This window comes from Cervus canadensis, chromosome 20 (assembly GCF_019320065.1).
Source record: "Cervus canadensis isolate Bull #8, Minnesota chromosome 20, ASM1932006v1, whole genome shotgun sequence".
NCBI lineage: Eukaryota > Metazoa > Chordata > Mammalia > Artiodactyla > Cervidae > Cervus > Cervus canadensis.
Window position 1 is genome coordinate 35,503,319 of NC_057405.1, and position 13,573 is coordinate 35,516,891.

Consider the following 13,573-nt stretch of genomic DNA (forward strand, 5'->3'; position numbering starts at 1 on the left):
ATGACCAAAAAGCAAATGAAAAGGTGCCCAATATTATTAATCAAGGAAATACAAATTAAAATGACAATGAGATACTACTCTAATCCACTAGAATAGCTAAAATCTAAAACTGACAACACTAAATGCAGACAAGAAAGTAAATTTGTTGGAATTCATTTTTTTTCTGGTTAGAGTATAAACTGGTATAAACAGCTTTGGAGAACAGTTTCCCATTAAGTAAAGCCATCTAGATGGTGCTAGTTATAAACAATCTGCCTGCCAATGCAGGAGACACAAGAGATGTGGATTTGATCCCTGGGTCAGGAAGATTTCCTGGAGTAGGAAATGGCAACCCGCTCCAGTATTCCTGCCTGGAAAGCTCCATGGGCAGAAGGGCCTGGTGGGCTACAATCAATGGGGCCACAAAGAGTCAGACACGGCTGAACACGTACCTTATGACCCAGCACAAATACAACAATGTAAAAGTTTTATTCATAGTAAGCTGGCTTTAGAAACACACAAAATATCCAGCAATAGAAGAATGGATAATAAATTGTCATATATTCATACAGTGGAAAACTACTTGGCAGGAAAAACAATGGACTATTGATACATGTGATAACATATTAATAGATGAAACATGAATCTCAGAAACACAGTAGAAAAAAGAAACCAGAAACAAACAAGTACATACTATATGAATCCATTTATGTATGAGTCAAGAAATGGCAAACTGATCTTTCCTGAATGAATTTAGAATAGTGGTTACTTTTTGGGTTGGGGCAATTGACTGGTGATAAAGCTCAACAGCTAAAGACCACCAGGGACAAAGCAGGAGTCCAGCAAAGTTAGGTTTCTTAACTAGCTTAAAGAAGGGAGCGTTATCCAGGGGAATCATGAAGGGCTCCTTTGATGAGGGGAAGTAAGGATGTTGTCTTGTTTCGTTTTGCCTAAGGTTTTGGGCTCAGAATAACTTCACAAGGTGTATTTGAATTGGACATGAAGCACTTATTTGAACTTGTGATTTGAGAAAGGGAGAGGGAAGACACACAGCAGAAAGAGAGAAAGAAAGAATCCCTATTTTATAATAGAAAAAAATCAAATTAAGGGATTGTACTCTGGTGAAGAAGTTAGGATTGAATCAAGTTCTGCCAAATCCAAAATCACTACACCAGGTACCTGGCTGGTTTCAGGAAAAGAGAAGGCTAAGCATCAGAGTGCAGTTTACCTTCAGAGTGATTCTGTGCAATAAATTTTTCAGGATTTTAACATCTAACTCACTCTACTTGAAACAGTGGTCACAAGGGAACAGTCGAGGTACCATACACCACCAAACAAAAAAGAACACTTTTCCTGAAAGTTTTTTGTCTGTGTAATGAACAGCAAGTTAAACCTTTGCAGATTTCTCCTTGGAACTACGAATATGAAAGAAAGAGCTCCAATAAGAAGCCTGCAACCTTTTCTAGCTGTTCACTGAACACACATTTATTGAACGGGTGCGTGCGTTCCTGTGCATAGAGAACAGCTTGTGCAGAAACCAAAACAACAAAAGGAGCATATTAACAAAACAGGAAATTCTCATATTACAACAGATAACGAGGATCCCGAAGGGGCAACGTATTTTTTTCATTGTTTTGCTGGAAGCACGGGGCACTGTCAAAAGTGTTGCACATTAGGGATCCTCAAACTTTAATGTGCATCTGAATGTGGGAATCGTGAAGTTTCCGTTCAGCAGGTCTGCTGTGGGGTTGAGACCATGCATTTCTAGAAAGCCCCCGGGTGATGCCGAGATCGCCAGCCGGGAAGAAAGTGAGGCTGGGTGGGGAACCGGGGGCGAGCGGTGTGCATGTGTGGAGAGGCTACTCCACTTTGAGGAACCCAGAGGCTCGCTCTAAGCAAGTGGAAAAAAAGAAATTCAAAACCCTATCCTTCTGAGGGAGGCGGAGCCGGCCGGGGCGGCGGCAAAGCGAGCTCGGCTGCGCCTGGGAGCCCAGACTCCACCGCCCGCCTTACCCCAGGATCAGCAGCGCGCTCTGCAGCCGTCTCCGCACCTCCAGGAACACGCGCGCCTCCGCCGCAACCGCCGCCATGCGGACGCTCAGCCCGGAGCTCTGGAGACCCGGCCACCGGGGCCGGAAAGCGGCTGCACGTGCGGCTCGAGCAGGAACCGCGGCGGCGGTGGCGGCGGCGCGGGCCTCCAGGACCCGGAGCTCGGGTGCCCGCCAGCCCACAGCGCCACCTGCCGGGCGGAGAGCGCGCCGCCGCGAGGATTCCATCAGGGAGCGCGAGCGCTTCCAAAGCCGGCCTTTCCGTCAGAACTCAGGGAAAGGTGGGCACGGGGAAGCCAAACCGTTCTCCCACTCCGCTTCTTAAGGGCGCGACTTGATGCACCAGGCTCCCTGGAAATGACCTTCAAAGCCGGACCCCAGAACATGCTTTGGGTAGCTTGGGGAGAGATGAGACTGGACGAGAGGGGTCTGTATAGGCAAGCATTTATCCCCAGCAGGGTCTAGAGCCCAATTCCCCACTCCAAGCACACTTTATCTTGGCTTTGTTTTTATTTTAATGAACTAAAGTCTCTTTGGTTTTTGGTTCTGTTTTCATAAATCCTGGTCTGTGTTTGATAGTTCTCCTCTGTCTTGAGGCAACAAATGTCCAGGACTGACTTAGCTGCAGCTTCCCAGTTTAGACCAGATGGCTCCAGAATGAAAAGGGTTGCAAAAATGTGAGACGTTCTCTGTTGTCTATGCCTAAGAGAGTGTGCTTAAGTTCGGTATCATGAGGCACAGGATTATTATTTCCATAATAATTATTATTATGCATAATAACAAATAACCTGTTTTTTGTTTCTGCTGTTTTATTTTCTTGATTGGAGTATAATTACTTTATAACGTTGTGTCAGTTTCTGCTGAACAACAATCTGAATCAGCTATATGTGTGTGTATGTATATGTATATACATACACATACATATACATATATGTGTGGCTATATATGTATACAAATATACATACATATACATATATATCTATATATGTATACCTATATATTATGATATCTATATATCATACGTATCTATATATATGTATATCTATGTATGTGTATATATATATATATATATATATATCTCCCCTCCCTCTTGAGTCTCCCCCCAATCCTACCCCTCTCGGTCATAACAGAGAACTGAGCCGAGCTCCCTGTGCCATACAGCCTCTTCCCACTAGCTATCTGTTTTACACGTGTAGTGTATATCATCAGAAATAAGATAGCATATATATGTGTGTGCGTGTGTTAGTGGTTCAGTCATGTCCGACTCTTTGCCACCCCACGAAATAGATATGCATGTGTGCGTGCTCAGTGGCTTAAGTCATGTCCAGCTCTGTGTGACCCTATGGAGTGTAGCCCGCCAGCCTCCTCTGTCCATGGGATTCTCCAAGACAAGAATACTGGATTGGGTTGCCACGCTCTCCTCCAGGGGGTCTTCCTGAACTAGGGATCCAACGCATGGCGTCTCCAGCGTCTTCTGTATTGCAGGAGGATTCTTTACCACTAAGCCACCCGGGAGGAGAAGGAAATGGCAACCCACTCCAGTGTTCTCTTGCCTAGAGAATCCCAGGGATGGGGGAGCCTGGTGGGCTGCTGTCTATGGGGTCGCACAGAGTCGGACACGACTGAAGCGACTTAGCAGCAGCAGCAGCAGCACCCAGGAAGCGAAGCCCCATACACACACACACACACACACACACACACACACACACACACACACACAGAAGCATTAACATAATATGTGCTGTGCTTAGTCGCGTCCCACTCTTTGGGACCCCATCGACTGTAGCCCACCAGACACCTCTATCCATGGGGATTCTCCAGGCAAGAATACTGGACTAGGTTGCCATGCCCTCCTCCAGGGGATCTTCCCAACCCAGGCATCGAACCCTGGGCTCCCACATTACGAGTGGATTCTTTACCACCTGAGCCACTAAGGTAGCCTATCCGTTCTCCAGGGGATCTTCCTGACCCAGGAATTGAACTAGGGTCTCCTGCATTGCAGGCGGATTCTTTACCAGTTGAGCTACCAGGGAAGCCCATAGATGGCAGCCCACCGGGCTCCCCCATCCCTGGGATTCTCCAGGCAAGAACTCTGGAGTGGGTTGCCATTGCCTTCTCCATCATATCCCTTAAGATACTATTTTAAGACTTTTTTACTAAAATCCATATTTGGAGTTAATAAAGTTTATTGTTTTGCCTCACAAATTCCTGTATCCATCAGAATAATTCAAAATCATGGATGAAGGTAACAGAACAGTTAAAAGAAGATTACTGCTATTTCATCTCAATGGTGACAAAAGATGATGGTTTTGATGGAAGAAAATGTCACATATTAAGAAACAAGGTGGCTTATACATGATTTAACTGGAACTTTAGGCTAACCAAAACAGCTTACTTGTGGCCTGTTAAATATGCACTGGAGATATCCCTGACGGCCCAGTCATGCTTCCACTGCGGTAAGCACGGGTTCAATCCCTGGTCAGGGAACTAAGATCCCAAGTGCTGCCTGGTACAGCCAAAAAAAAAAAAAAAAAAAGAAAGGCATCATACATCTACTTTAACCATTAAAGAAAAAAATGCATTAAAAATTTTAGTATCTGTATTCAGACATTCCAAATGGAGCCAGGTGACCACCATGGACATGGCTTCAGACACGTGCTTGTATTACTGAGAAATTTTCTGAACTGTATCCCATCCAAAGACACCATGAGCCTTGCTGCTAGCAGCTGCCAGTTGCAAACCTATAGTCTCAAGGTCTCCTCTTGTAACTATGCAACCATTTCAGACCTCAGTCAACCCTTACATAACAAGCACCCTTCTTGCCAGCTCCAATCCTAATTCCTGACAAATATCTTATGACTTTGGGGCCTTCTGCCTTTATAATCCACCCCCATTTTGCAGTCCAGTGGAACACAATTTAAGTGCCTTTTCAATCTGTCTCTCCCAGGCTATGGTCATCAATTTGGCTTAAACAAAACTCTTTTCTCTTCCTCATGTATATGATATACTGATTTATTGTTTCACTCCACTATTTTGGCTCCTCCTATCGTCCATGTTTAATTTTCAAGGCTATTAAGTGCTTAAGTACTAACATATTATATTGAAATATTTAACATTCTTTCTTTTTCTTTTCTTTCTTTCTTTTTTTCTTGTGCACCGGGCCTCTTGCAGTATCTTAGTTCCCAGACCAGGGATTGAACTTGGATCACGGCAGTGAAAGTGCAGAATCCTAGGCAGTGTACCACCTGGGAATTCCCTATGTTACGTTCTCAATGCAGCGTTCTCTTCACAATTGATGTTTGATTATTTTTAAGAACTGTTATGTTTGATATATAGTCACACATTTGCAAAAAAAAACATTTTTGACGCTACATTTTAGGCACCAGGGTGCATTTCTCCTTGTAACTACGTGATTCTCGAGTTCTAGAATCAGAATAGCTCCTAATGTGATAACAACTATTTGTTTTCTAACTTCCCAAGTCTTTTAACCTCTCTAGGTGTGGGGTTCCTCACATGAAATATTGAGGAATCAGTTAAACAATTTAAATAAATACTTAAATCATTACTTGAAGAATATTTTAAAGCTATTTTCAACTCCTAGCATCCCTTCCATCTCTCCGCCCATCCTGATGAGGCTGGCACCGGCGAATTAAAAATACCGGCTACAGGTCTACTCCGTTCATTGGTGGCGATGGGCCGCTTCCGCGACAGTCCGCTTGAGGGCGCTGCGGCGCCCGCGAGCGCCGGGAGGCGCGGAACGGACCGGGGGCGGGGATGGAGGGCCGCGGACGTCGACGCCGGCGTGGGGGCGGGCGCGGTGCACGCTGGGAGCTGTCACTAGGCCGTCCGGCTCCCGACCTCCGTGTCGCTGCCGCGGTTGCCAGGAGAGCGGCGCCGGCAGGAGCGGCCGAGCCCTCAGGTAACAGCGTCCCCTCCCCGTCCCCCCAGCGCGGCTGCGAGGTCGCGGCCTCCGGCCCGGAGCGGCCTCCTCAGCCGGGCTCGTCCCTGAGTCGCTGGGACGGCCGGTGGGTCCGGCTGCGGGAGCGTCGGGGGTGTTGCCGCCCGAGCCCCGCCTGGAAGCCGCGAAACCCGCCGGCCGCCCGCCCCGCGGTTTCCGTGAAGGCGGGACTGGCGGGCCGGGGCCAGGCGGCGGCGGCGGCGCGAGGGCGGCCCGGGGCCCCGGGGGCCGGAGGCGGGGCCCGGGCGTCGGGTGGCCGGGCCGAGCCTCTTGCGCAGAGGGCGCGCGGTACGCGGGGTTGGGGCGGCGGTAGCACCTGTGTGAGCAGATCGCGCGGACTCACTTCTTTGTTGGAATCGAGGCATCATCATACTGTCTCTGGCATCTAGGGGGGTTCATGATTGAAGAGCCGAGAATGCCCGCCCTGGTTAATAGTCCATGTGGGGGGTGGGGGCTGGAAAGGAGTGTAGAAGTTTATTAGAGGAAGGCACATTAGTCATAAGGAAGTTGTTAACAGGCATCACCTTTGATTCCCAAGCCTTTTAAAGTTGCACCATAACAATAGTCACTTGTTAGTTCTCCTTCGTTCTCGCCTACCCAGGGGAGGGAAGGGGAGTACCTCACAACTACTCTTTGAAAGCCAAGTACATTGTGTTTTGGTTATTCCTACACTTCCATAGAGTTCTGTAGGGTTTGAGAAAGAAAGATGGGAAAAATCTGATTTGGAGACTGTAAAGCAGTCAAAACATTTTTTTAAATAAATACAAAAAAGATAGGAAACTTAAGTCTTTGCCTGACAAGGAAGCCCTGAACTGTAGAAACACAAAGATCTCTCAGTTTTGATGTTGTTGGCTGTCTTGATGTAGACATTATATCTTGTGTTTTACTGTGGATTACACGTCAGTTTTATGTTCTAAGTCTTCACCTGATAAATAACGGTGATTTCCTTGAGCTGACAGAAGTTACAACTAGAGTAAATTAAAACCACTTGTAGTACAAATGCTTTCTTTTAAAATGATTGCTTTCAGCTGCTCAGAACTAGATCATTCCCCGGAATTAGTAAACAGTTGCTGATCACAGGGTGACCCTGATTATTAGGAGCCAGAGACTAGACTGTAAGAAGTAAAAATACCTAACTTAATACACAAACCTGGAAATTAATACTGTAACCAAAACATAAATATAAAATAAATATTGTTAATTAAATGTTTGACTATATGCAGTCAAAGAAGTCCTATTGAGTAGTTAAACTACAGTCAAGAACTCTGTGGCCTGGGAAGGAGAGATTTCATTCAAGACCTTTGTTCTGCTGACTGGGTATTATCTCTCTAGGCCTCAGTTTCGTCACCTAAGAGAATTTCATAGAATCAGAGTTTTCCAAACTGTTTTCCCTGAACACTCTTTGAATCCATTAATACTCTTACTGCCTCCAAACAGAGTTCTGTAGCAAATAATATGGGAGTGTTCATGTGCTGTGCTTAGCTGCTCAGTCGTGTCCGAATCTTTGCAACACCTTGGACTGTAGCCCACCAGGCTCCTCTGTCCTTAGGGACTCTCCAGGCAAGAATACTGGAGTGGGTTGCCATGCCCTCCTCCAGAGGATCTTCCCAACCCAGGGATCAAACCTGGGTCTTCTGCATTGCAGGCAGATTCTTTACCTTATGAGCCACCAGGCAAGCTCAATATGGAAGAACATTGGTTTAAATCAGGCTTAACTTTTCATTTGCTTTTAACCAGAAGACTTGTTAGAACTACAAGACTTCTAGCCCTACTGTACTAATACACACATAAACGTCCAGAGTGCAAGCGTCCAGGGAAAGGTTATCAAAGCATTTCTCAAACTTACGTGGCCAGAGAGCAGATTTTGTCATGGCCAACATGTTAACATCTCCTGGAGTATAATTACATAGAATACCCATTTGAAAATTACTGTAGTTGAACAGAGTCCCCTTTCATCTCTAAAATTTCCTACATTATATGCTTTTATGGCCTTCAGCTTAAGCTTGCTAGAGCATGAAGATCAAATCCCAACTCACTAGACCAAAAGACGTCTATTTGCCGTAGTACTATAACAAGGATTCACATAGGTTACTGTGAGCTTTAATGCATTAATTTATGACTGAAGGGCGTCTTCTTTTTTCTGGTCTCTTGATGCTTCTCTATAACTATAATTACCTCATTTTGGAATTTGATTTTATGGTTAAGTTATTGATCTTATTAAGAGTGGCATTATAAAGTTTCGTCAAGACTTGATAATGGCATTGAGTTTACGATGATTCCCCTTTCTAGTCATGTATTGTTAAAAACTATGAACTGTGACAAAAACCACTTGAAAGGTACTTAGTAACTAAATAATTTTAAGAGCTAGATCACTGGAAAAAGTTAAAGGTTACAATGTAATTCTAAGGCAGTTATTTCTAAATGGCTTGGGAACAAGATTTAAGTGTTGAATACAATCTGCAAGTATTTTGCTAAATTCTGTCCGGTGTCAGTAGCACACAACCAGCATGGCTGCTTCTGTCTGTTCTTTGTTAGGGTTGAGTACTGTTAGTGTGTTAATGTGCTCTTTTGTTTGAAGGGATGAGGAACAGTACATTTGTTTTTAATAGGCAGGCCGTAATTTTTGTAAGTTCTGTTTCTGAGAAGAAACTCTTAAGTAGAGGTGGTAGTAGTTGTTCACTAGTTCAGTCAAGTCTGACTCTGTGACCCCGTGGACTGCACTGTAGCACAACAGGCTTCCCTGTCCTTCAGTATGTCCCAGAATTTGCTCAAACTCTTGTCCATTGAGTCAGTGATGCCATCCAACCATCTCATCCTCTGTTGCCCCCTTCTTTTCCTGCCTTCAATCTTTCCCAGCATCAGGATCTTTTCCAGTGAATGAGCTCTTCGCATCAGGTGGCCAAAGTATTGGAGCTTCAGTATCAGTCCTTCCAATGAATATTCAGGACTGATTTCCTTTATGATTGACTGGTTTGATCTCCTTGCAGCCCAAGGGACTCAAGAGTCTTCTCTAGCACCATAGTTCGAAAGCATCAGTTCTTCAGCATTCAGCCTTCTGTGGTCAAACTCTCACATGAATACATGACTACTGGAAAAACCATAGCTTTGACTAGACGGACCTTTGTTGGCAAAGTGATGTCTCTGCTTTTTAATGCATTATCTAGATTTGTCATAGATATTCTTTCAAGGAACAAGCATCTTTTAATTTTGTGGCTGCAGTCACTGTCCACAGTGATTTTAGAGACCAAGAAAATAAAGTCTGTCACTGTTTCCACTTTTTCCCCATCTGTTTGCCATGAAGTGATGGGACCAGATGCCATAGTCTTAGTTTTTTGAATGTTGAGTTTTAAGTTAGCTTTTGCACTTTTTCTCTTTTACCTTCGTCAAGAGGCTTTTTATTTTTAGTTCCTCTTTGCTTTCTGCCGTTAGGGTGGTGTCATCTGCTTATCTGAGGTTATTGATAATTTCTCCCTGAAATCTTGATCCAGCTTGTGATTCATCCAGTCCCAGCATTTCACACAATTTACTTTGCATGTAAATTAAATAAGCAGGGTGACAAAATACAGCCTTGATGTACTCATTTCCCAATTTGGAACCAGTCTTGTTCCATATCCGGTTCTGACTGTTGCTTCTTGACCTGCATACAGATTTCTCAGAAGGTTGGTAAGGTGGTCTGGTATTCCCATCTCTTTAAGAATTTTCTACAGTTTGTTGTGATGCTCACAGTCAAAAAGCTTTAGTGGTCAATGAAGCAGATGTTTTTGTGGAATTCTCTTGCTTTGTCTATGATCCAGAGGATGTTGGCAATTTGATCTCTGGTTCCTCTGCCTTTTCTAAAAACAGCCTTTACATCTTCAAGTTCTTGGTTCATGTACTGTTGACGTATGGACTGCTATTTTTGTGTGATAGTGTACAGCTTTTATTGAAAATGTATTATATGCAAGTAAGTACTTTTGATCCCCTTCTCCGAATTGGGATTTCCCTTCTTTTATTGTGTTTACCTCCCCTTCCCCAAGATATCCAAGCCTGAAGCCTCAATGACTATTCATTGCATAGGTCAAAGATAGGGTATCACACTTACCAAGGAAACATTTACATGGAATAATGTGCACTGATTTTATGTGTACATTACCTACACACTCATGTAACCACCACCACAATCAAGATTTGGAACATGTCACCCACCACTCAGGCCTATATTGTTATGTCTTTGTTCTCTTTGAATTTCTCCGTGTTTCTGCATGTGTAAATCATAACCATTAAGTTCTAGCTCAAGCACCACTTTGTGAATCTTTTTTGCCTTCTTTCTGACTTTCAGATTTGCATTTCTTTGAACATTTTTTCTATCCTTCATGATGGCAAAACCAATGGCACGCTCATGGTAAGCACTTATATTTGTTGACCAAATGGATAAGTGTAGTCATTCTCAAACTTGATTAGATCATTCTTATATCATCTTCAAACTTTTGACCCTTATCTGCATACATCCTGTATTTGTTGTGTTGTTCAGTCGTTAAGTCTGTCTGGCTCTGTGACCCCATGGATGGCAGCACACCAGGCTTCTTTGTCCTCCACTGTGTCCTGGAGTTTGCTCAAATTCATGTCTGTTGAGTCAGTGATGGCTACTAACCATCTCATTCATCCTCGGCCACCCCCTTCTCCTTTTGCCTTCAGTCTTTCCCAGCATCAGGGTCTTTTCCAATGAGTCAGTTGTTCGCATCAAGAGGCCAGAGTATTGGAGCTTCAACATCATTCCTTCCAATGAATACTTTCTGTATACTTACTTCATATTTATCAGAGGAATTATTAACATAATTTTTAAAGGAAACTTGAAGTAACCACCATAAATAAAAAACAGGTATCTGAGACATCCTGAAGTAGTCAGAGGAGCTGAAAAAGAAGGAAGGAGAATGACTTCCCTGATTCAGTGTCACTTAACCCTGTCCTTGGACACCATAAAATCTTCTCCCTTCTGATTGGTGGGCTCAACTGGGGAGATACTGGCTTAATCAGGGCCTGAGAATCCCTTAGAATTTTATTGGTAAAAGAATTGGGAAATAAAGCCTCAATTGCAAGTTAAAAGGTGCACTTAGTTTTGCCTTCGTATTGTGTTTTTAAAGTTAAATGTGATCATGCTTGAATTAGATGTCAGCTTTCTTCAAAAATGTCTTTATGTTAGTAATGTTAATTTTATAAATAAAATGCCTTTTTGTTAATACAGTACATTAGCTTTAGGATAAACCTTTGAATACAGAGAGATAAATCTCAATTTAAAACCAGTTAAAGCGCTTTATGGTGCTTCCCTAGTAGCTCAGTGGTAAAGAATCTGCCTGCTAATACAGGAAACGTGGATTCTATCCCTGGTTCAGGAGATCCCCTGGAGAAGAAAATGGCAACCCACTCCAGCATTCTTGCCTGGGAAATTCCACAAACAGAGGAGCCTGGTAGGCTACAGTCCGTGGGGTCGCAAAAGAGTTGGACACGACTTAGCAACTAAACACCACCCCAACGAAAGCTTTCTATACAACAAACGGATGATTGTTGATTCAGGAGTGATGAAATGTTAATAATGTGCTTCTCTGGCAAAACTGCTATAATAATAGATGAGATAGTAAACTTGTAAGGGTCCGCTGTCTCCTCTGCGTCTTCCTCTCGTCAGTTTTCTTGTTTGAGCTGTAGCTTTATATTTCCATTTTTCAGAAGACATTTCCAGCCTCTCTTCTTCTGAGATAATGAGAAATTCTCCTCTTCAATGGAATTTTACATGAAAAGGCAAGAAAAGGCAAGTGTATAGAATACACTGTGTATCTCACCGTGCTGAGGTTATTTACCGGCATAGATCTGTCTATATGATACACTCAGTGTTTAAATTGCCAGTATTTTGTGTTCATGAACAACAAATTCAGGTAAATAGACTTACTTAGTTTGGTACTACCATTTTCCAAAAACTAATTTACCTGACTGGTAAGACTAGGTTTGTCAGTACGTACAGTAACTTGGTGCTCAGTCAGGGGTCAGATTTCTGTTAATCGAAAGTTCTGGGGTGCAACCTCAATTTGAAAATAAGATAAGAGCACTTTGGATGAATATTTTTATTTCATAAAAGAGCCTTCATCCAAGCAGGAAGTTTCTTTCCTGAGTCTCTGCTATAAAATTAAGCAGCATAATGGAAGCAGTGCAGATAAACTGTTCTCATTTAAAAGGGACAGCCGACTGTAGTCTGAAAAACTACAAAAGCGCACTAGGCTTGATCTTTTGCTTTATACACGTAAACTCCATTATACACGTAAACTCCGTTGTACGCTTACATTTCCAGTTGGTTTTGTTTGTGCTGTTATATTATGAAAAGGTACTGTAAAATATCAGCAAAGCTACCTTAAACTCTTAAGGTATGTGTTATTGCCATCAATCAGATTTTCCAGATGGCTGGAGTTTTGTGTGTTTTTTTTTTGGTTTTATTTATTCATTTTTGGCTGCACTGCGCAGCGTGCAGCATCTTAGTTCCCCAAGCAGCGATCAAACCGTGCCCCTTGCAGTGGAAGTACAGAGTCCTAATCACTGGACTGCTAGGGAATTCCCTGGAATTGTGTATGTTTTTAATACCACAAATGCCACCCCAGTCTGCAGTTAGACTTTTTGCTTTTATTCAGCATGATGATGAGTTATCACTTGACTCAGTGGCTTTTCATACACACTTACCGTGTCTTACAATGTGTCTCAATTTTTTTGTATTTATTTCTATTTTTTTTTATTGAAGTAGTGTTGATGTATAATATTACATAAGTTGCAGGTGCATGATATAATGAATCACAATTTTTAAAAGTTATATTCCATTTATAGTTATTTTAAAATATTCAATATATTCTACATATTGTACAATAAATCCTTGTTGATTATGCCATACATACTAGCTTGTACCTCTTAAATTTCCTGCCCCTGCCTATATTGCCACTCCCCTCCCCCTCTCCCCACTGGTAACCATTAGTTCTCTGTATCTGTGAGTTGACTTCTATTTTGCTATATTCATTAGTTTGTTGTGTTTTATAGATTCCACATGTAAGTGCTATATAGTATTGTCTTTCTGTGACTTGTTTCACTTAGCCTAACACCTTCCAAATTCATCCATGTTGCTGCAGATGGCAAAATTTCATTCTTTTTTATGGCTGAATATATATATAGCATATCTTCCTTAACCAGGGCTTTCCTAGTGACTCAGGTGGTAGAAAGTCTGTCTGTAATGCAGGAGACATGTGTTCTATTCCTAGATGGGGAAGATCCCCTGAAGAAAGTAATGGCTACTCACTTCAATATTCTTGCCTGGAGAATTCCATGGACAGAAGAATTTGTCAGCTAACAGTCCATGGGGTCACAAACAGTCAGACATGACTGAGCAAATAACTCTTTTCTTTCTTCTTTAACCATTTACCTGTTGATGAATACTTAGGTTGCTTCCATATCTTGGTAATTGTAAATGCTGTTATGAACATTGGGCTACATGTGTCTTTTTGAATTAGTGGTTTTGTTTCTTGAAGATGTATACTCAGGAGCGGAATTGCTGGGTCATATGGTAGTTCTGTTTTTAGTTTCT

The 13,573-nt window shown here is 42.8% G+C and overlaps 2 protein-coding genes across 12 annotated transcripts in view; one reads left to right on the top strand and one right to left on the bottom strand.

The window, feature by feature from the left end:
* UBE3D (ubiquitin protein ligase E3D) overlaps positions 1-2,172 on the bottom strand; it is a 155,840-nt gene extending 153,668 nt beyond the window's left edge. The window contains exon 1 of one of the 6 annotated variants that reach the window (XM_043439543.1): positions 1,993-2,172. In XM_043439543.1, coding sequence (XP_043295478.1) covers positions 1,993-2,069 — 77 coding nt within the window. In that variant the 5' untranslated portion in view covers positions 2,070-2,172. The remainder of the gene's footprint in view (positions 1-1,992) is intronic. The other 5 variants (XM_043439538.1, XM_043439540.1, XM_043439542.1 and 2 more) reach the window with 5 other exon arrangements.
* A 3,646-nt stretch (positions 2,173-5,818) lies between these two features.
* DOP1A (DOP1 leucine zipper like protein A) overlaps positions 5,819-13,573 on the top strand; it is a 133,849-nt gene continuing 126,094 nt past the window's right edge. For 4 of the 6 annotated variants that reach the window (XM_043439529.1, XM_043439533.1, XM_043439532.1 and 1 more), the window contains exon 1: positions 5,819-5,946. The gene's annotated coding sequence lies outside the window, so the exon portion shown is untranslated. Of the gene's footprint in view, positions 5,947-10,303; positions 10,367-11,685; positions 11,768-13,573 lie in introns of all 6 variants that reach the window. The other 2 variants (XM_043439530.1, XM_043439531.1) reach the window with 2 other exon arrangements.